General features: G+C 39.1%; 1 protein-coding gene across 1 annotated transcript in view; it reads left to right on the plus strand.

The window, feature by feature from the left end:
* KCNQ3 (potassium voltage-gated channel subfamily Q member 3) overlaps positions 1-23,724 on the plus strand; it is a 479,966-nt gene that overhangs the window by 391,044 nt on the left and 65,198 nt on the right. The window contains 3 exon segments of the mRNA XM_069081355.1: positions 8,231-8,386; positions 11,728-11,838; positions 22,882-22,977. Of these exon segments, the coding sequence (XP_068937456.1) occupies positions 8,231-8,386; positions 11,728-11,838; positions 22,882-22,977 (363 nt within the window).

A 23,724-nucleotide genomic window follows, 5' to 3' on the forward strand; every position in this document is an offset into this window, starting at 1 on the left:
CTACTGAGATATTAGGTGGTGCACAGAAATGAACAGTTAAAAATGAAGTCCTCATGACCAAAGAAGGATGCTGTAGTGTGCTAAGCCCTCTATTTTCCATGAAGGTGGTTGGGAAGAATGTGCACAACTAAGTGTAGATAAAGTGATATCATGCAGTCTCTTCTCTTCTTGAACTTATAATGAGAGGTTTTAAAACCTTAATGTCTCTAGCCCTAGATTACATGCTTGGCTCAATTGTAGGAGGTAGAGATATTTGATAGATTGGCTGTCTGCAGCACTAGAAGGCACTATCTCAAAAAGAGTCAACAGACTTATTTTGACTGGCCCTGGGAATCAGAAAGTAGGAGTGGTGTGTTATAGAGAAAGGCAGATTTCAGTCCAATATAAAGAGTACCATCCTGATAGAGTTACTTGGTTAAAAACAAACAAAAAAAATGCCTCTGTTTCTTCATCATTAGGGGGCTTCTCATAGAAATTCCTTCTTCAGATATGGGTTATACTAGATGACCTCTGAGGAGCCTTCCCACTCTGAGATGCTATGATTCTGACCCTACTTGACTCAGCACAGCTGTGAATTATCAGGGTTTGAAGGCGATTAATCGTTCAGATGTTTACAATTTAACCCGAGCCTGGGAGACTGAGCAAAAAGAAAACAACCAAAATCCCACCTTGCTTACACTTACAGCAACTCACCCCCAAGATGCCTCACAAACTTTCTCTTTTTATCCAAAAAGAAAAAAAGTCCTAGCCAGAGGCAGCTAGGTGACGAGGTAGATAGAAATCCTGAGTTCTAATCTAGCCTCAGATGCTACCTAGCTGTGTGACCCTACACAAGCTACTTCTGTTTGCCTCAACTGTAAAATGGAGCTAATAATAGTGCCAACCTCCCAGGGTTGTTGTGAGGGTCAAATAAAATAATATTTGTAAAGCACCTCACACCAACTAGGTGATTAATAAATGCTATTTCTTTCCCATCTCTGATATACATTATAAATGTCTTAATTTTCTAATTAAATTGGATTCTAGGACAGTGACTGCCTGAAAAGGATGGTATGAGTGAGATCGAAAGGCTCATATTTATTTTTGCTTGGGATGTAGATATTTGTTTTCTAAAGAAACAAAGGTCCTATCCTGCCTCTTCCAAAGAGTTTAGCCTGAGCTGAGTATTATTGCCATTTTTGTAAACTGCAACCAATTCTCCATACAATTTAGGTATATTAATAGTAATTATTATTAATATAATAATTGTTGTTCAATTGTTTCAGTCATGTCTTCTTGACCCATTCAGGGTTTTCTTGGCGAAGATACTGGAATGGTTTGCCATTTCCTTCTCTAGCTCATTTAACAAATGAGGAAACTGAGCCAAACAGGGTTAAGTAACTTGGCCAGGGTAGTATCTGGGGCCAGATTTGAACTCGGAAAAATGAGTATTCCTGACTCCAGAACTGGCACTCTAATCACTGAGCCACCTAGCTGCCCCAATATAATAATAATTATAATATAATAATATTAATTTTGGTAGATTATGTATATTATATACAATTTAGGTATGTATAGTTATCCCTTCCATATCATGACTTTCCCCACCATGGTTTCAATATATCATGGGATGGCAAAAGAAATTAAATGGGAATTTTGGAGGAGTTTTGCAGAAGCCACAAATGATACACCAAGGCCAGCAGACACAAAAAAAGTTTAGAAAATCAAAAATGCATAAAATATATATAGTATTGTATAATATCAACATATTTTATCTTTTAATACCACAATAATTCAGACTTTTTCTCTGATATGAAATCAGGGTCAAAAAATTTCAGGTAGATTTTCCAGATTGAGGGCTTAACCCCTATGATGTGAAAGGGATAATTATATATGTATATATATCTTCCATTAAAGGATCAAAACTTTGGGTCTATGAGTTGAGCCAGACAAACAGTTAATTTCCTGACACTCCCTGCAGTTTGCTTCCTTATCTCCTATTGATTTATGTATACTTACATATATATAAACATATCTCTCTGTATATACATACATAATACATATATTATATATAATGACATTCCAATAAATTGCACAGGTCAGCATAAAATAAGGTATCCTAAAGAGTTTTAGTATTTTTTTTACATTGCCAAGGGGGCTTTCTCCCTAGGGAGTATAGCAGAGCTTTAGCTAAAAAAAGTTTGAAACTCTCAGATGAATGCTCACCTAGAGGTGAGGGTGGAGAAGGCTGGGGAACTTCACTGGCATTCAGGAAAAAAGACCTTTTGTTACCAATAACAGGATACAGAATTATATATAATGCATAGAGAGTATACTTTCTTGAGCAAGCAAAATGCATTGATCTATATTACAGAGGTGGGCTGGCCTGATTGCTACAAAAATCCTAATTTGCCAATATATCCTTATCTAGAAGGAAGAGGTAGGATGGTGCAGTGCATAAAGAGTTATCCTCCAAGCAGGGAAAACCTCAATTCAAGTCTTACTTCTGACACATACAAGCTGTATGACCATGAACACATCACTTAACCTCTCAATGCTCCATGCAACTCTCTAAGACTCTGTTGCAGAAAAGGTGGAGGGGCATTTTAAATGGTGAGTTTCCTAAACTGATGGAAGCACAGGTCCAGTCCTGCCCTTCCCCTCTTCCTTATATAGGTTATAAACAACGATAAAGAACTATGAGACCAGACAGTATAGAGTACATTGCAGCAAAGTGGTGTTGACTGTAGCACATTCCTCAATGGGTCATCTATTGGCTCTTGTACCCATGAGGAGACAGACCCTGACTCCGACAATGCCAGAGCACAGGAGGACAGCAGAGGACACCAGCAGATGCCATTAAAGGACCAAAACTTTGGGTCCATGAGTTTAGCCAGACAAACAGTTAATTTCCTGATACCCTGCAGTTTGCTTCCTGATCTGTTGATTTCCCAGCCTGAATCTATGCTCTGGTTCTCTTTCCTACTCACATCAGCCCTATAGATTTCGTCTTTTCCTAGTACCATACAAACCTAGCTTTTCTTCCCCCTGCTTAGACATCATCTCTTCTACCTCATGTTGAGATTGCTCTTTCCTTACCTGGGGTTTGCTTAATTACATGCATAAATCAGTCTTGCCTCAAGTGGAATATCACACTATGCCTGGAGACTGTTATCTTCCATAAATCCTACCAAACTGGAAAATATTTAGGTATATACTCTGACCAGTGGTATACTGGTAAACTGGCTCTTGTCAGGGGAGGGACGAAATGTACCTAGAACACATTTTAAAATTTAATTGGAATTATCGATCTTTTCTCCATTACTTTCTTAGACAATCAACAAAGCAATGAATCAAGCCCTGGTTTTCAGTATTTTACCAATTTCCAAGATATAAATTTCTCACATTGAAAATTTAACAATTGGCTTCATGGGTTCTAGCTGACTCTAGCACACTCCTGCCTGTTAGTCTACCATATATGGACTAGATAAAAGGAGTGGCAAGGTTAGTAGGAAAAAAATAATGAGCTTGCTTTAGAACATATTGAGGTGGGTGGAATATCAGATCCTATGATTTAGAGATAAAAGGGATTTCAGAGACAATTTAGTTCAACATCTACATTTAACAAAAGACCCTGGGGCCCAAGGAAATGAAAGTGTCTTGCAAAGCAGTAGCTATCAGAGCTGGTATTTGAACTGGGCACCTCTGGCTTTAATTCCCATGCTCTTTCTAATGCAAGAATCTATCTCCTCTGATCCATGTATCAATATCTTAGTGGGCAAGACCCTTTCTACTTTCTGCACTAAGCAATTCTGTGATTCTGTAACTCTCTCAGAATGTGTAGGGGAATGGGGTTGAATTCTCCCAACCCCACAAAGGATTTCCTTCTGTGTGATTACAGCCCCCTCCAATATAATGCTTATAAATATGTCAAAGCCAGATTTATTAGTGAGGTTCTCACTAGGCCAAGACCACATTGTGGAGTTGGTGGATATCTTAGAAATCAAGAACATTAAGGCTATATGGGATTTAAGATGGCATCTAGTCATCTTTTTCTTTAAGTATAATGGGAGGAACAGTAGATTTGGAGTCAAGGAACCTGGGATCAAATCCTGCCCCTGACCTGTGTGACTTTCTGTTGCCCAAGTCACTTTACATCTGAGGCCTCAGGTTCTCATCTACAAAGTCAAAAGGTTGGAATAAATGGCTTGCTTCTAAAGTCTCTTCAAACTAAAAATCTGTGATCCTATCATCTAGCAGTGCTTCTCAAACTTTTTGGTTCTAGTTCCCCTTCACACTCTAAAAGTGACTGAGGAACCCAAAGAGCTTTTTGAAAAAGTCAGTTACATCCATTGATATTTACTGTATTAGAAATGAAAACTGATAAATGTTTAAAATATTTATTTGCTAATTTATTTAAAAATAACAAAAATAAGTCCATTACAGGTCAACATAAATGATACATATTTTAAGAAATATAACTATATTTTCTAAACAAAAAATTAGATGAGTGGTATTGTTTTACATATTTTTGCAAATATCTTCATTGTCTGGCTTAATAGAAAACATCTCAATTATCTTATCTGTTTCTGCATTTAATCTGTTGTAATATGTTGTTTTGGTTGAAGTTTATAAAGAAAATCTGGCCTCACAGATATGTAATGGGGGAAAGGGAGGAGTATTTTAATAGGCAAATAGTACCTTAGTATTATTAGGAAAGGAGCTTTGACCTTGCAGACCTGCTGGAAAGGTCTTGGGAGGACCCCCAGGAATCCTCAAACTACATTTTGAGACCCATTGATCAAATGAAACTAAAGCCCAAAGACATGTACACTGACTCGCCTGAGGTTACATGGGAAATTAGTGCTGGAGCCAGCTGTTCTGTACTTAATTCTAGCCACCAAATAGCTACTATCATTCATCCCCTGTTATTGGCTTCCAATAGCTTTAAAGTCTTCAAAGCATTTTCCTCATGATACAGTGATTCTGTTAGAGGTATTTCCCATGTTTCTCCACCCAATCTGTTAAAAGTTCAGGATTTTCTTGCCTAGGAATCTGTTTGGTCAGGCCAGTAGAATTATGTGACAGGTCACACTGATCTTGGCAGCGGGGACCAAGAATGAGAGAAGGAGGAAGGATATTTAAGGAGGAATTGAGAAGCACATGGAGGAGATTTCTAGCTCAATATAAAAATTCTAATTCTTTACAGGAACCTGAAAGATGTAAGAATCATAAGATGCTAAAGCTGGGAGAGGTCACAAGGGCCATGAAATTCAACCTGTGGGGGCGGCCAGGTAGTACAGCGAGTAAGAGCACTGGCTCCAGGGTCAGAATGACCTGGAGATCGAGTCCCAGGCTCAGACACTCAGCACCACACCCAGAAATAACTGGCCGTGTGACCTTGAGCAAGTTACTTAACCCTGATTGCTTAATAAAAAAAAAAAGAAATTCAACCTGTGCCTGAGCAGGGATCCTCTTTGCAACATACCCAGGAGGTTGTCACCCAGTTTTTGCTGAAAGATCTCTAGGGAGGGCATACCTCATATAGCAGGTAGATAGTGTGCTAGCCTGGCAGTCAAATTCTACTTCACTTGGTTGTTGAATCATTTCAGTAGTGTCCAACTCTTTGTGACCCCTTTTGGGGTTTTCTTGGCAGAGATATTGGAATGGTTTGCTATTTTCTTCTCCAGTTCATTTTTTAGATGAGGAAACTGAGGCAAGCAGAGTTAAGTGACTTGCCCAGGTTCACACAGTTAGCAAAGTGTCTGAGGCCAGAATTGAACTCGGGGAGATGAGCCTTCCTGACTTTAGGCCTATTACTCTACCCACTGTACCTTCTAGACACTTTCTAGTTATATGTTAGTCATCTGGCTAGCCTTCTTGCCTAGGATACATCGTAAACTCTCCCATCTTCAGTTTACTCTTCTGTAAAATAGAGATAAAAAGAGTGACTACCTCACAAGTTTGTTGTGAGGATCAAATTAGATATGTACTCAGTCAACTAGTATTTATTAGGTGCCAGGCACTGTGTAAGCAATGGGGATACAAAGAAGCAAAACAACAACAACCAAAAAGTCTCTGATCTCAAGAAGCTCACAATTAAATGAAGGAACCAATGTGTACACTATGTACAGAAAAGATATACACGACATCAATTGGGGAAGTCATCTCAGATAAAAGTCACTATCATTATGGGGGATTCGGAAAGGCTTTTTGCAGAATATTGGACTTTAGCTGCTACTTGGAAGAAGCCAGGAGGTGTGGATGAGGAGAGAGAGCATTCTAGGAGCTGGGAGTTAAGTGTCACGTGCATGAGGAACAGCAAGGAAACAAGTGGCCTTGGATGGCAAAGTACTGGAGGGGAAGGAGGTAGAAGAATACCGGAAAGGTAGGAAGGAACTTACCTTTGAAGGGCTTTAAAAATACAAAATGTTTTATGAATCTTTATGTGCTAGATACATGTAAGCTATCCTTATTCCTATAAAATGAATATATGTGTGGGTATATATACATAGATAGAGAGATACTTAGATAAACAGACAGAGAGGTAGATAGATGAGAAGGAAGAAAGAAAGGAAGGAAGAAAGAAGGAAGGAAGGAAGGAAGGAAGGAAGGAAGGAAGGAAGGAAGGAAGGAAGGAAGGAAGGAAGGAAGAAAGAAAGAAAGAAAGAAAGAAAGAAAGAAAGAAAGAAAGAAAGAAAGAAAGAAAGAAAGAAAGAAAGAAAGAAAGAAAGGAAGGAAGGAAGGAAGGAAGGAAGAGGTAGATGATAGATAGATAGATAGATAGATAGATAGATAGATAGATAGATAGATAGATAGATAGAGACAGGCAGGCAGACAGACAGAAAGGTAGATAGATAGATACATGTAGATAAAAATACCCACATATACATCATTATAATATAAAAATATAAATATGTACATATCTTATTTGTATATGTGCACATATTGCACATGTGTATATATGTATATACATGTGTCTATACATGCATATATGTGTATATATGTGAGTGTATATGTGTATATGCTGTTTTACCTACCTTATCTTATCTAATATGTGTGTATGTATATATACCTTGAAATGTATGTATATAGGCATATATACTGCTTTGCCTACCTTGTCACATGTGCATACACATTTATTACGTGTGTGTATGTATACACATATATACACTACATGCATGTGCATATAAATATATGCACTACACATATATGTATATACTTCTTTATCTTATCTCATTTTCATATGCATATACATATGTTTTACAAACATGCATATGTGTGTTATGTGCATATTTGTATGTTTGTATACACACACTGTTTTCCCTACCATATTTCATTTGATCTTTACAACAGACCTACAAATTAATCAGTCAGCCTGTCAACAAATATGTATTTGTTCATCTATGTATTAAGCAGTTGTGATTTATTTATTAAAACAAAAAAGTCATATATCTATATGCTATAATTATTATAACCAGAATCTTTCATTCTTTCCACTACTAACAGGCCAACCAGATAATAAGGCCAATTTCTTCCTGTTATAATTCATGTCTGTGATTCAGCCCTCTTTAGATGGAGGCAACATCACATTTCTGTGCTTAGCCTCTAGTTCAGATCCCAAGGCCAGAGAAATTTACCTCTACTCCCCTGATATAGGGACAAATCTGGTTTGAATAAAAGAAGACCTATCCTGTTAAAACTAGAAAGGTGCTTACTAACCCAGATCTGCTGCCTTGTTGGGTCCCACTTTCCTAAGATACATTGTTCTGTCTGGAGCCAAATCAGGAAGGGGCATGGGTTATTATGTCCCCCATCCTTAAAAAGAGATATAAACATGGAATTAATTGATAATTATGGTACTGCCAAAGATGATTAAGAAGGCAGGTTCCTAATAAGGCAGATTGTGGAAATATGATTATCTCTTTTATAGATGAAGAAACTGCAGTTCAGATAAGGCCAGTGAGTTGCCGAAGATCACCCAGCTAGTAAGTGTTAGAGTGGGGCACTGAACCCAAGACCTAGGAATTTGGTTCTGCACTAGAAAGAATGTTCTACCTGATAATTTACACGTGCATTGGGTTCTGTTTTGCAAGCCCAAATCCAAGGTTGAGGAATTATAAAGTCAGATCTTTCTGGTCTCATTCTTTCTAGTTCCCATTCTCATTCCCTCCCTAGTGCAACACATTTATTGTTTACAGAAGCCAAAAGAGATCTATTTATGCTTTTCTTCAATTGCCTTCTTTTCCAGGAACTCATCACTGCCTGGTATATTGGGTTCCTGACGCTGATCCTTTCCTCATTTCTTGTCTACCTGGTGGAGAAAGATGTGCCTGAGACTGATGCTCAAGGAGGGGAGTTGAAAGAAGAGTTTGAGACCTATGCTGATGCCCTCTGGTGGGGCCTGGTCAGTCACAGTCCATACAGATTCTCTGAGATTAGACATGGGGTGGACGATGAAAGGAAACATGGTGGCTGAAATCAAGAGAAGATAGTATGGGAGTGGGCTGCCTTTTTGTTTTCCAATGCAGCTAAAATCAGCTCACTCTTTAAATGTACCATCTTTAATAGGAAAAGACGTTGCTACTGACCACTATCATCAGTCAGGCATGAGTGTTGTGTTGTTTCTCCAGCTAGTGGGAGGATTTTACAGTGACTTATCTAGTTGAACCTATTTATGATCAAGGACACGTAATTGTAAGAAGTTGCAGTTTAAGGAAAAGCATGGTAGACCTGGAGTCAAAAGATTTGTAGTCTGTGTTTCATTTAGTTGTGTGACCCTAAGCAAGTCACATCACTACTCTAATAACCTCGTTTTCTTCATCTGTAAAATAAGGATAATAACATAAGTAGAGTGGTTGTAAACAAAGGGGTTTATAAATTTCGAAGTAGTATGTAAATGTGAGCTTTTATTATAGGCATCACAGATTGGCTGAGGAATAGAACTAGAAATCTAGGTGGTACAGCAAATAGAATGCCAGACCTGGAGTCAGGAAGACCTGAGTTCAAATATGACCTCAGTACCTTTCCAGCTGTGTGACCCTGGGCAGGTCACTTAACCCCATTTGCCTCAGTCTCCTCCTATGTAGAATGAGTTAGAGAAGGAAATGGCAAACCACTCCAGCATCTTTGTCAAGAAAACCCCAAATGGGGTCACAAAGAATCAGATATGACTGAAATTATTGAACAACAACAACAGATCTAAAAGGGGCCTTAAAGATTGTCTAGTCCAAACATTATTCTATTATGAAGAAACACAGACCCAGGCAGAGGGAGACCCTGGCCAAAGGTCATAGGAACACAGATTCAAAGCTGGATGGTATTTCAGAATCTGTCTAATCCAGTCCTATCATTTTATAGATAAGTAAACAAGTCCAGGGAGATTGTGACTTGCCCAAAGTCAAACATGCAGTACACATCAGAAATTGGATTTGAACCCGGATCCTCTGCTACAAGATCACACTGTCTTGTTGGGGTATATTCAGAGGCGCAGAAAGGAGAGAATTGCTGAGCTGTTACTGAATTTGTAAATTGTGTGTCATGAATAATAGAAGTAGAATAAAAATAATATTTCTATAACTCACATTTATATAGCCCTTTCCTCATAACCTTGTGAGGTAGGTGAGTAGTGCAAGAATGATCACTCCCAATTTATAGCCAAGGGAACTCAGGCTCAGAGAAGTTATAAACATAGCTATGAGGTGTCAGAGTCAGTGCTCTACAGTCTGCTCTACCGTTCTGGGCAAATTGAACAGTCCTTTGTTCTCTGAACTTACCGTGCCCTCCCTGTGCATTCTCACAGGTTATCCTCATGCCTAGCATGCACACCTTCCTCATTTCTCCTTGTCCAAAGCCTCTTTTTAAAAAAATTTAATGGTGAATTCAGATGCCACCTCCACTGTGAAACCTCTGATCCCTGTCTCCACCCCAACCAAATCTGAGTTGGAAATAATGTCTTTCCGCCCCTTTCCTGGAGTTCATTGTCTGGATTTTTCCTTTGCTTCTATCACCCTTTACCTTGTATTATGCTTAGTCACATACATCTCTGAGCCCCACCTAAGGTCTGTAAACTCCTTGAAGGCAAAGAGTATGTAATTTTCCATCTTTGTATCCCCTGGCTCCCCAAAACGGTGACTTGATGATAATAGGTACTTAATGAAATTTTTCCTAAATGGAGAAGTTGGAACTTTAAGATTATATAGGCAAAGCTTAGGGAAAATAGCATTTAAGTTGGAGGGAACAGTGTGAGCAAAAGTATGGAAATAGGAAAATGTAGAATATTCTCGAGCCAGAGCAAGTTGGCATTATGACTGGAGCATAGACTACAGGAAGGAGAAAAAAATCAAGACTTAGTTGTGTCCCAAAAGTGCTACAATAAGTTCTTGGTTTGCAACTTGGAATGCATTCTTTCATAGAAATATTGTTGTATATGGTTGTTAATTTCAAAGCTGAACCATAATAGAGTTAGAATACTAGAATATCATCAAAGGTCATCTTTTCCAATATCTGAACAGGAATCTCTTCTACAATACCACCAACAAATGGTCATGTACTTTCCATTTGAAGATCAATCCCCTTCTAATGATAGAAAGCTTGCTATTTTAACAGAAAAACTGTTTCCATTTTTGGTACATTAAATATTCTGTGTGCGTGTGTAAACATGTGCACACACACAACTAAAGACATTTGTCAAAGCATGAAGATAATGGTATCTCACATCTATATAGCATCCTAGGCTTATAATGCATTTTCCTCAGAATAGAGCTATGAAACCATTGTAGACAAAACTGAGGCTCAGAGAAATTAATTTCTTTCTTTGTTGTCACACAATTAATAAGTATTAGAACTTGAATTTGAACTCTGATCTCCTGACTTCAACTCCAACATTTGGCTAGACCAGTGTTTTTCAAAGTATGGTCTAAGAACCTATGGTAGTCCCTAACACCCATTGCTAGGATCCAGGTGCCCCGATTTACACAGACAGACATAACAGAGTTAGGACGTGAAGCCAGGTCCTCTTGACTGCAAGGCTAGCCTTCTAACTACCATCCAGTCTAGTCTGCCTCTCATACCACACCCCACCCCAACCACATACACACTCATACATGCAATGTGTTTATTTTTATATATGTAGAGAGAAAAAAAAGAGGCAGTAGGAAGGAGATTCTTCAAGGTAAAGACTGCAATCTACTTCCTTTTGATTTAATTCTGCAAAAGAACAAAGGCTTTGTTGGATTTGGGGGCATGTGCCAATCTATCCATAGCCCTAAAAAGGGAACCTTTGATCAAGATACATACATACACACACATATATGTATGTATATATGCATATATAAGACATAAGCTGTTCATTTAATACATATACATATATACACATATATATGTGCATATATCTATGCTTATGAATGTTTTGTGAAACAGGCCCTTATTAAATAGCTCCAGTGAAACTAAACAGTATATTGTCATTTTCAAGTAAGAGTACCATTATGACATTTGCTAAGTATCGTGCCATGCTTTCTTCTTTTTTAATAGAACCAACAGACAAATAAATATGTGTGCACATTGTATGTGTGTAGGTATATAGATATTTAAACCTCCTGTTCCGGTGTCTACCAGACCATCTGTCTAATATCTATTTAAACAGGCTTAAGTGCCTACAAGACCAGAACTTCCATAGACCTGGAGAGGAGAGCTTAGGAGGGTTACCCTGAGCTGTACTGTACCATGACAGAAGTGTTCTTTGTACAGATTACCCTGGCGACCATTGGTTATGGAGACAAGACCCCCAAAACTTGGGAAGGCCGTCTGATTGCAGCCACCTTTTCACTAATTGGAGTCTCATTTTTTGCTCTTCCAGCTGTAAGTATCATTATAATTTCAAGGACGTGATTGTAGAACACTTTGTAAAGACTCTTTTTTGATGCTTATAGTAACCCTGTAAGGTCAATAGTTCAAGGATTTATTTTACAGATAAGCAAACCAAAGCTTGGAGAGGTTAAGCTACCCCCCCCCCCAAAGTCACACAACGAATTAGTGGCAGCTACTGTATTAAAATCCTGAGCCCTTGCTATGAGGCCCCCATGCTCGTGTACTGACAATGTCCAGAGACACAGGAGATAAAAGAGATGGCCTGGCCAAGGGTAAATCAGTAGTTTCCAGGACTAAAGAGGTGATAATTTCCTGTCTTCTGCCCTCATCAGACCATATCTGCAGAATTTTATTGAGTTCTGAGTGCCACATCTTAGAAAGGACATTGATTGGAGGTAGAAGGGAGGGGTAATGTCTTGAGGATGGCAGCCAGCATGCTGCATGATCCTGAGTTCTGAATTATAAAACTTGAAAGGATCATCTAATAGTCAACACACACACACACACACATACACACACACACACTCACGCGCACACACGCTCTTTACAGATTAGGAAACTTAGGAACAAAGAAACCAAATAACTAGGCCAAAGACACACAGCTAATTAATAACTGATCTAGGATTTAAACTCTCGCCTTCTGATTTGCTATTTTCTTGCCAGGGAAATAGATGATGCAGGGTTCTTGGAGAGATTGTGAAATAAGGATCTAATAAGCTCATTCATTCCAAGTTATAATCAATTAACAAAACAATACACTTCACTCAAGTCCTCCTATGACACTTTATTGTGGTGTGCATTGATCCTGGATTCTCAAAGATCATATTGGCATACTATAGGCTCCAGCCAGTCCTTCCAAAATCTAAAGGCTTTTAATATGGGACCAGTGATCGATTTTATGTCTATCCTCTGAATATCAACTTAGCTAAGTTTGGAAAGACCCATCACAACATTAGTTGTTGAACCAGATTGAATGAATGTTATAGCCACAGTAAGTTCCAAAGACCATCTATTAAGTCACAGGGGGATTCAATTTTCACTGATGGAAAGAGAACTCCCCCCCATTACTGAATCCACATATTTTGCAGTACTGAGGAAAATTTACAATGTGACTTCTTCCTGGGGACATCTCTATTTTAACTTTAAAAAAGCATTAATCCAAAAGAATGAATTTCTTTTTTTTGTGCTGATAAATGTTTAATAATCAACTCTCCAAAATTAAAAAGTATGTATGACACACTTTTAAGTTTAATCTGCATTAACATTTTCACCATTATTTTCTTAAACCTAGACAAGCAACAAAATAATAAATTAAGCCCTTATTTTCTTTTTTTCTGTTATTATTATAGTACTTTTCTTTTTTAATAGTATGTGTGTGTATATATATATATATATATTTGATTTTAAAACTTTGAGTTCCAGATTCATTCCCTTCCCCCCCTTGTCACCCACCCTTACTGGGAAGATAAGCAGTTCAGTATAGGTTGTACATATGTAGCTAATGCAAAACAATAACATAGCAGATAAATTGTAAAAGACTGACTGTATTTCTCTCCCTCCTATCCCACCTCCCACTTGTTCTGTTCTCTACTTTGATCCCATCCCTTTTCAAAAGTGGGTGCTTCCAACTTCCCTCCCCCACAGCCTGCCCTCCCTGCCATTATCCCCCCTCTCATCCCCTTCCCCCCTACTCTCCTGTAGGGTGAAATACACTGTAGGGTGTATTTCATTCCCTCCCCAAGCCAAATTCAATGAGAATAAGGCTAACCCATCCCCTTTTGCCTTCCTATTCTTCCCCTCCATTGTAACCATTTTCCCTTGCCTCTTCTATATGAGATAGTTTACCCCATTCTGTCTCTTCCCATCTCCTCTCATTATATTCCTCCCTCACCTCTTAATTTCACCTTTTAAGTATCATCCTTTCCTAGTAAATTGGTCCTGTGCCCTCAATATATGTATACCTGTATACATATATACACACATTCACATATGTATTCATATGCCCATATACCCTCATATATAGACATATATATATATATATTTCTATTCCCTTCAACTATTTTCATACTGACAAAAGTTTCATCAGTTACAATTATTGATTTTTCCATGTAGGAATGTTAATAGTTCAACTTTGATAAGTTCCTTATGATTTCTTTTCCCTGTTTACCTTCTCATGCTTCTTGTATCTGAATGTCAAATTTTCTATTCAAATCTGGTTTTTTCATCAAGAATGCTTGAAAGTCCTCTATTCCACTGAATGACCATATTTTCCCCTGAAACATGATATTCAGTTTTGCTGGGTAGGTGATTCTTGGTTTTAATCCCAGCTCCTTTGACCTATGGAATATCATATTCCAAGCCCTTTGATCCCTCAGCATAGAAGCTGCCAGATCCTAGGTTATTCTAATTGTGTTTCCACAATATTCAAATCGTTTCTTCGTAGCTGCTTGTAATATTCTCTCCTTAATCTGGGAATTCTGGAACCTGGCTATAATATTCCTAGGAGTTTTCTTTTTGGGACCTTTTTCAGGAGGTCATTGGTGGATTCTTTCAACCTCTATTTTGCCCTCTGGTTCTAAAACATCAGGGCAGTTTTCCTTGAGAACTTCCTGGAGGATGATTTCTAGGTTCTTACTTTGATCATGGCTTTCAGGTAGTCCAATAATTTTTAAATTATCTCTCCCGGATCTATTTTCCAAGTCAGTGGTTTTTCCCATGAGATATTTCACATTGCCTTCTATTCTTTCATTTGTTTGAATCTGTTTTAACAGCATCTTGATTTCTCATAAAGTCATTAGCTTCCATTTGCTCCAATCTAATTCTGAAGCAATGATTCTCCTCATTGAGCTTTTGAGATTCTTTTCCCATCTGGCAAACTTGGCTTTTTAAGGCATTCTTCTCCTCATTGCCTTTTTGAGGCTCTTTTGCCATTTGAGTTAGTCTATTTTTTAGCATTTTCCTCAGTCAGGCTGTTGACTCTCATTTCGTAATTTTCTTGCATCATCTTGCATTCTCATTTCTCTTCCCAATTTTTCCTCCCCTTCTTTTATATGCTTCTTAAGGTCCTCTATGGCCTGTAATCAGCTCATATTTTCCTTAGAAGTTTTTGGTGCAGGAGTTCTGACTTCACTGTTTAATGCTTTGCTCCTTTTTGTCCCCAAAACAGGAGTCTAATGTCGGAATCTTCTGTTTGCTTTGTTTCCTTTGCCTGGTCATGACGCCCCTTGGTCACTTGACCCCTGGGCTTTTTGCCACAGTAGGACTCTGCCACCAGGCAGGGGAGCTTTCATCGCAAATGCTGGGGTTTTCTCAGCTGCCAGAGGTGTTAGATGGGTGCCCTCTCTGAGGCCTCCACACGCTCTGGCAAGCTGGACACACACCCCAGGATCTCCACCCTAGACTGCAATCCAGATCCAAGCAGGTTAAAGCCAGAGAGATTACCCCTCAGACTGGTCACTTGGTCCCCCTACAATCTGCAGGCCAGGAGCTGAAGCTGCCAGTAGGCACTGGCTGGCTGCACTGGGATTCTCAGCGGCTTCTCACCGTGGGGGCAAAAGCCTATGCACTCCCACTTAGCAGGTCCCAAAGACCTCTCACTTTGTCCTTCACATCTATGTGTTGATAATTCTGAAAACATCCACAGCTGATGCTGATCTGGAGTCCCTCTGGCTGGTGGCTGGTCAGACCTGCCCTGGGGCTAAAACCTCCAGCTCATGGGGGCCTAGGCTCAGTTCCCAGAGTGCTGCTGGCCGATTCCTGCCGGCTTGCAGGGCTGTCCTCAGAGGCAGGTTAGCTTCTCTGTGTCATTTTGTGGGTTCTGCACCTCCAAAGTTTGTTCAGAGTCCCCTTTTTACACTGATTGGGGAAGGTGGAAGCCGGAGCCCCTTGGAGGTCCTGCTTCTACTCCGCCATCTTGACTCTGCCCAAGAATGAATTTCTAATGGTCAAATTCTATCTATCAGTGAGCCATTGAAAAGAAGGAGGGAGGGTATTCTAGCCATGGGTGACAGCCAAGAGAATGCCTAGAGCTGAAAGATGAAGTAAACAGTGTCGCTGAATCAACTACATGAAAGTAAGGTGTAAGAAGACTAGAAAGGTAGAATAGGTTTAGGTGATGACAGGCTTTGAACTCCAAATAGAGGAGTCTACATTTGGTCCTGGAGGCAACAGGGAGCCACTGGAAATGATTAAATGCGGAGTGACACAATCAAACCCACATTTTAGGAAAATCACTTTGTGGGTGTGAATGGAGGATAGATGAGAATGGGGCAGACTCAAGGCAGGTAGATCTACTAATCAGCTTTTCCAATGGTCCAGGCATGAGCTGACAAGGTCCTGCACTAAAGGAGTAGCAGTGTTGGAGGAGAGAACAGGGTGTGTTTGAGATTTGTTTCAGAGGTGAAATTGACAGGATTTGATGATACACTGGATATGGGGTGTGAGATAGTGAAGAATTCAGGGAATCCCAAAGGACTCCTAGGTCGTGAGACTGATGGACTAGGAGGGTGGTGTTGCCCTCTGCAGTAATAGAAAAGGGAGGCAAGGAGGATTTAGGGAAAATATAATGAGTTCTGCTTTGAACATTTTGAATTTGAGATGTCTACTGGACATCCAGTTTGAGATATTTGAAAGGCAGTTGGAGAAATGAGATTGGAGGTCAGCAGAGAGTTTGAGGGCAGGATGGGTAGAGGTAAGAATCATCAGCATAGAGATGGCAATTAAAGCCATGGGAGCTGATGAGATCACCGAGTGAAGCAGTATAGAGGGAGAAGAGAAGAGGGCCCAGGACAGAGCCCTGATGGACACGTATGATTAGAGGGTGGGATCTGGAGGATTCAGCAAAGGAGATAGAAAAGGAGCAGTCAGATATTGTAGGAGGAAAACCAGGAGACAATGTGGTCTCCAGATAAAAGAGAATATCAAGGAAAATAAAGTGATCGACAGTTTCAATGGCTGCAAAGAAGTCAAGGAGGCTGACGATTGAGAAAAACCCGCAGATTTGATTGACAACTAAAAGATCATTAGTAACTTTTGAGAGACCAATTTTAGTGGAATAATAAAGGTGAAAGCCAGATTGTCAGGGATTAAGACATGAGAGGAGAGAGAGTGGGGACACCTACTGTAGATGGACTTTTTAGGAGTCTAGCTACAAAAGCCAGAAGAGATACAAGATAATAGTTAGTGGGATGGAAGGATCAAGTTATGGTATTTTTCAGGATAGGGGAGACACAGGTATATTTGCAGGCAATAGATAATGAGCCAATAAAAGGGAAAGATTGAAAAAGAGTAAAAGAATGGGGAAGACAGAGAGGGCACTGTATTGGAGGAGACAGAAAAGAATGTGGTCATCTGAACAAGTAGAGGGGTTAGCCTTGGCTTAAGGACAAAGGTCATTTCATCATGTGAGACAAAGGTGAAGAAGGAGATAGTAGCAGAATGTACCTGAGTGATAGGAGATGAAGAGAAGGGAAGAAGGAACTTATGGCAAGTGACCTAATATTTTTTCTGCAAAATAGGAGGCAAGGTTCTCAGCAGAGAGAGTTGGGGAGGTGGAGCCATGGGAAGTTGGAGGAGAGATAAAAACGTTTGGAAGAGCCACTGTGGAGAGTGGGGTAGTGAGATAATAAGGGAGATGTGGTAGGATTGCCTGGACATAGAAACATGTTAAAGGTCTAAGGATTCAAGAGAAGAGGACAGTGTAGAGGTGCATTGGTTAACCAAGGAGCCAAAGTGGGAGAAAAGGAAAGAATAGCTAATACAGGGGAGATGTCCCGAGAGACAACTGAGGGGTCAAGTGATTGAAGGTCACAATGTGAATGAAAAGTAGGGTTATGTAAGGAAAGGCAGAAGGAGAGATGAAAAGCCAATATATTATTATTGGATAAGGAGATTTTGGAATTCTTGAACATGGAGGTGTGGGGGATGTCAAGATTAAGGATATGATTTTTGTGTGCATAGCTGAGGTGGAGTAGAAAAGCAGCTCATGGTAAGGGAAGGGGGGAGGTAAGAAGAGAAGGAACTGAGAGGTCAGGGGAGGGATAATCAACATGCATGTTCAAGTCCCCTTATACAAGGGCAGGACAAAATAGTAACAACAAAACTAACAACAATAAAAACAAAGTCTAGAGTGGGAGCAGAGTTAAAGTTCTCTCTGTCTCTCTTTGTCTCGTCTCTCTCTCTGTCTTCGTCTCTCTCGTTCTCTCACTGTCTCTGCTTCTCTCTCTTTTTTCCTCCCTCTCACCAAAATCACTTGGTATTTATTTTGTATATATTTTTATTGTCTCCCTGATAAACATGTAGTCCTCACCCCTTGCCATTAGAATGTAAATTCCTTTAAATCAGGAACTGATTTGCTTTAATTTCTATCTCCCTATCACCCAGCACAGAGGCTAACACAATGCTTAACTAAGTGTCAGATTGAACTGAATTCTTACCCTTTTAAACATTATCTTTTCCTCTGCATTTTCCCTACTGACAACATTATCTTCTGTCTATATTTCTCTAAGCTATGTTATGTTGCAGGTCACCTTCCTTCTGTGGTCTAGGAATCTTTTAACAGTTTCAGAACTGAAAGTCAACTCAAACATCTACTATTTAAAAATCCATAATTGTATAGATGAGAAAACTAAAACCAGACTGGTTAAATAATTTGTCTAAGGTCATATAGGTAAAAAGTAGCAGAGGACCCCTGGTTTCAAGCTCACATTTCTCGTTTGTTTGTGTTTGCTTTGGTTTTAGCTCATCTATACTTAGAGCAGGGAGGCTGGACAAGATGACTTCTCAGTTTCTTCTCTAGCTCTGAAATTCTATTACTTTAGGTCTAATGAACACTAGAACCAAAATTTTATTTGCTTCATCTAGACTTCCATAATAAAATTATCTTAAAACAATATTCAGAGAAACAGTGAAACTCATTAAGAAGGGTTTCATGTATATTTAATTCAATTTAATTTGAGATGCCTTTCTTGATCACCTCCTCTGTGTCTGTTGCAATGGGGTACTCAGAAGCTTGAGGTGTGCTCACTACTTTCTTTTTTTGCTTTTTTTTTTTTAGAGGGCAATTGGGTTTAAGTAACTTGCCCAAGGTCACACGGCTAGGTTTTTTGTTTGTGTGTGTTAAGTGTCTGAGGCAGGATCCGAACTCAGGTCCTCCTGACTCCAGGGCCAGCACTCTACTCATTGCGCCACCTAGCCGCCCCTCCTCACTACTTTCAAGTGCATAATCACCTTGGAGAGATAAGATACATGAAACCAACAACAAATTTTCTGTTCAATAACAGGTATTTTATTAGGTGTTTGCCATGTGTCAGGTACTGTATTAAGCAATGAGGATACAAAATGTGATGGAATGGAATGTTAATACTTCCTCTTTGAGACTGGTCAGGTTGCTAAACATACCTGATCCTCAGTTTCCTCATCCTTAAAACAAAAGGCTGGACTAGAAGATCTCTGGTTCAATGCTAAATCACAGAAAAGAATACATTAAAATAGCCCTTTCCTGAGAGAGGTTTCAGCAGGACTGTAGAGATGAACATAAACTGACAAAACTTGCAAAATCACAAAATTTCTGATCTGCAAGGGACTTTAGCAATCATCAAAGTCCAACTCATTCCTGGAAGAAAATATTACTATAACATGACTGACAAGGGGCCATCCAGTCTTTAAGTCCTACTCAGGCATATTTGGAGCACTCAAATTGTTTAGATGTTTTTTTTTTTTATATCAAGTCTCAATTTTCCTCTTCACAATCTCTATCCATTGCCTCTAGGTCTATCAGGGACCAAACAGAACAAGTCTAAGTTCTCCTCCTTAAAATGATAGTAGCTACTTTAAGGTTTGTATAGAACTCATGTTATCTCATTTTTTCCTCACAGCATCCCTGGGAAGTAGGTACTAATATTATTCCCATTTTACAGATGAAACTCAGGTACAGAGAGGTTAAATTACTTGCCCAGAGACCTATAGTAAGTAAGTGTCTTAGGCATCATTTGAACTCAAGTCTTCCTGACTCTAGGACCAGCACTCTCTCTAATATGACAACCAGCTGCTTCTAATGACAGATCATCATATATTTGAAAACAGCAATCATATCCTCCATAAGTCTTCTCTTCTCCAAATTAAAAACTCCCAGTTACTTCAACCAATCAATCAAAAATCATTCCTCAAGCACCACATCAATGTGCCACACATTGTGCTGACATACATCCAATACACATATTATATTGCATGAATGTAGGGATTGTTTGCTTTTTAAGGTTGCCTTCCTCTGTCCTTCCTAAAATAAAATAGGATACCCAGCACTTAATGCCTTACTCCAGGTGTGGTGTGATCAGAACAGGACACAAGGGGATTATTGCCTACTTGCTCCTAAATGCTCTGCTTCTCTCCATATAACCACAGAACCACTGACTTACTTGGCTTTCATCTCACAGTGTTGACTCATTTAGAACTTGCAGTTCAATAAAATATCCATGTATTTTTTGACTGAATGACTATCTAGCCATACTTTGTCCATTTTCTGCTTTACATTTATCCAAATTAAATTATTAGACTGCCTAATATTCTAGCTTGTCAAGAATCCTGACTTCTTCATCCATTGTACTTGTGATCCATACAGTTTTGTGCCATCTGCAAAGTTGATAAGTGAGCCCTTCATGCCAAGTTATTGATAAAAATGTTAAATGGCCCAAGGCTGAATGTAGGTTACTCCATTGGAGACTTCCTTCTAAGTTTACATTAAACCTTAAGTGACTCCTTTTTGTCTGACTATACAGCCTATTCTGAAAGTATCTAATTATGCTATTGTCTAGTCCAGAGTTTCTTAAACTTTTTTTTTTCCACTTGAGACCCCTTCAACACCCTCTCGTCCATATGGGTGCCATCTCCAGTCATCCTGATCTATATCAGGCTACTGGGCCCAGATAGATCTGGAGGAGTGAGTGAGACTGGTGACTTTGCACAGCCCTCACTTAAATTCAATCCACTTGCAAATCATGGCATCACCTTCCTAGTGACATAGTCCTCTTCAAGAACAAAGAACAAATAACAACAATCTGTTTTCCAAGCATATCATAAGATATTGTGACATGCTTTGCTAAAACCTGAGCAAATTATATCTACAGCATCCAAGTGACCTATCAATTTAGTAACCTTATAAAAACAAAGAACATGATATTGGTGTGAGATGACCTTTTCTTAATAAAGCCACTGTGGTTCTTTGTGATCCCTGATTCCTTTTCTAAATGATCACTATCTTTTTAAAAAATGCATTGTGCAATTTTGCCAAGAATCTAAGTCAAGCTGAAGGGGCCATAGTTGGCCAGTTATATTCTCTATCTTTGGGAAAACTGGGACTATATTTGCTCCCTTTCCAACTTGCTGCTATCCTGTTATGTTTCTTTCTTTCTTCATAAATTACAATATGAACAGTGCATAGTAAAGATCCAAAATTCAATGAGATTCAAGGAATCAGTCAAGCTGGGAGATCAGGAAAGACTTTGGAGATAGTAGCATTTAACTTGAGCTTGAAGGTAAGGAAGAATTAAAAAAAAAGAAATATTAGAGGCAGTAGATTCTAGATGTGGTATGGGGGTGGGTGGGAAGAAAATCATGAACAAAGGATCAGATGTGGGAAACGAAGGAAGAGAATGGGAAAAATAAGTAGTAACCAAATCATGGGATATGGAGTTAGTCCAAAGTTCTCCTTTTGCAGAGAAGGAAAGAGGCTCAGAAAGGAGAATATGCTTCTCCCAGAATACATGAGTAACCTAGAATTTGAACTCAGATCATCTGACACTTATTCCAGTGCTCTTTCCACTGTTCATTACGATACCCAATTTCCTAAAGATACTTTTTCCATGACTCTTTGTCCTGTATTTTAACCAGTCAAAAAGGTCAGATGTCTGAACTGGGCACTGAAAAGGTAGATTTCATGAAGTTCATACTATAGGGGTACAGTAGGTAGGTGAAAGAGAGGACAAACAAGGAGGTGAGGAGGAATGGAGGGCAAATCTGGAAAGAATGAGTATCATGTAGTTGAACATAGAGGTAATTCCATGAGGTCCAGGATTATCCCAGATGATGAAGAGATGGTGGAGAATGGAACAAGAAGGGATCCCTTTTTTTCCTCTCAGGTCTACAATCTTTCCAAACAAACATGCCTAAAGTCATTGCATAGACAAGAATCTGTTTCCTTCTCCACTTTAGGTAAGATATCATAGATGATTAAATGCCAAAATGCATATATGTCAAATAAGTCATTCTTCCTAATGCACTCATTGATGAGGGACAAGTGCATGACATCTTTTGAGTTTTCTTGTTCACCTGGGGGCATATCCTCTTTATACTGCCCTAAGGAGATAAATTGAAAAAAACAAAAGAATTTTTGTATTTGGAGCCAGAGGAACTGGGTTCAAATCCAATTCTTCCATTTAATATTTGGACAAACAAATTTCACTCCTCTGGGTACCTTAATTTCCTTATCTGTAAAATGAAAGGATTGACTAGATGACCATTGACTTTCAGCATTAAGTCTGTGATCCTCTGATCCTATGAATGTTCACATTTATATAGCATTTTAAGGATTGCAAAGCATAACTTTATATTGTCTACACCACTATTGACATTCCTGGCTAATAGAACAATGGACCTGAAGTTAGGAAGTCAAATCCTGATTTAGACAATTGCTAGCTATGTGACCTGGGGCAAGTCACTTGACTTCTGTCAACCTCAGTTTCCTCAACTATAAAATGGGATAATAATAAGACTTACCTCCCAGTCCAGGGTTACTATGAGGAGAAAATAATATTTATAAAGTGCCTTTCAAGCCTCAAGGCACAATATAAATGTTATTATTAATCACTGTTATGGCTTTATGACTACAAATCAATCAATGTATATGCATTAATTAAGCTCCTACTATGTGCCAGGATCTGTGTTTAGTGCTGGGAATATAAAAACAAAGAAAGCAGAATGATTGTCTGGAGTGCACAGTGCTCTGTTCTGATTGTTTTCATCAATGTTCCTTTTAATCAGGGAATTCTTGGATCAGGGCTGGCTCTCAAGGTACAAGAACAACACCGACAGAAACATTTTGAGAAAAGAAGGAAACCAGCAGCTGAGCTCATACAGGTTTGTTTTCCCTGGCTTGTAATTGTAAAGATATGAGCTAAAATTTTGGATGATACAGTGCTATCCAGGTATATTCTCCCTCTCTCTCTCTCTCTCTCTCTGTATGTATGTATTCATATGTGCCAGTGCTTAGTGGCAGACTGCCAGGGTTCTGTGACCCATGTCACAAGCACATCCAAGAGAATAGAGAACTTGGAACATATCATCAAAAATTCAGTTCCTAACAATGACACAGAATTTTTAAATTACCTTGTTCTTTGATAGTCTCTGAACCCAAGACCTCAGACAGCTGCTGCTTTCATCTAATACATAAGACTTTTCCCAAAATGTTCAACAGAAGAGAACACAGCAAGATTCTAGAGGGGAAAGCTATTCAGAGAAGCAGATCCCCCAGAGCTTTGCTGCTCTTCCAAAAGGGTATTCATAGGACTCTGTGGCTTATTTTCAACAGAAGCAGCTTTATGAACACAGTTTCAATACCACTTTAGGGAACAGTGACACAGAGGCCTGGACTTACTCTGCTTTTCTATAGTCCCCTGGCCAACAGAGTAGAAGAGAGGTTGGTGCCCTCTCTAGGATTTTTGGCGCTGCCTTCCTACCTTCAAGTTAATTACCTTCTATCCCTAATTATGGCAAATGTGACTATATGCATCCATGCACATATGAAGTAGATAGATGATAGATAGATAGATAGATAGATAGATAGATAGATAGATAGATAGATAGATAGATAGATAGATAGATAGA

This window comes from Petaurus breviceps, unplaced genomic scaffold (genome assembly GCF_028583685.1).
Source record: "Petaurus breviceps papuanus isolate PSGF00001 unplaced genomic scaffold, PetGlider_PUasm1.0 98, whole genome shotgun sequence".
In the NCBI taxonomy this organism is placed as follows: domain Eukaryota; kingdom Metazoa; phylum Chordata; class Mammalia; order Diprotodontia; family Petauridae; genus Petaurus; species Petaurus breviceps.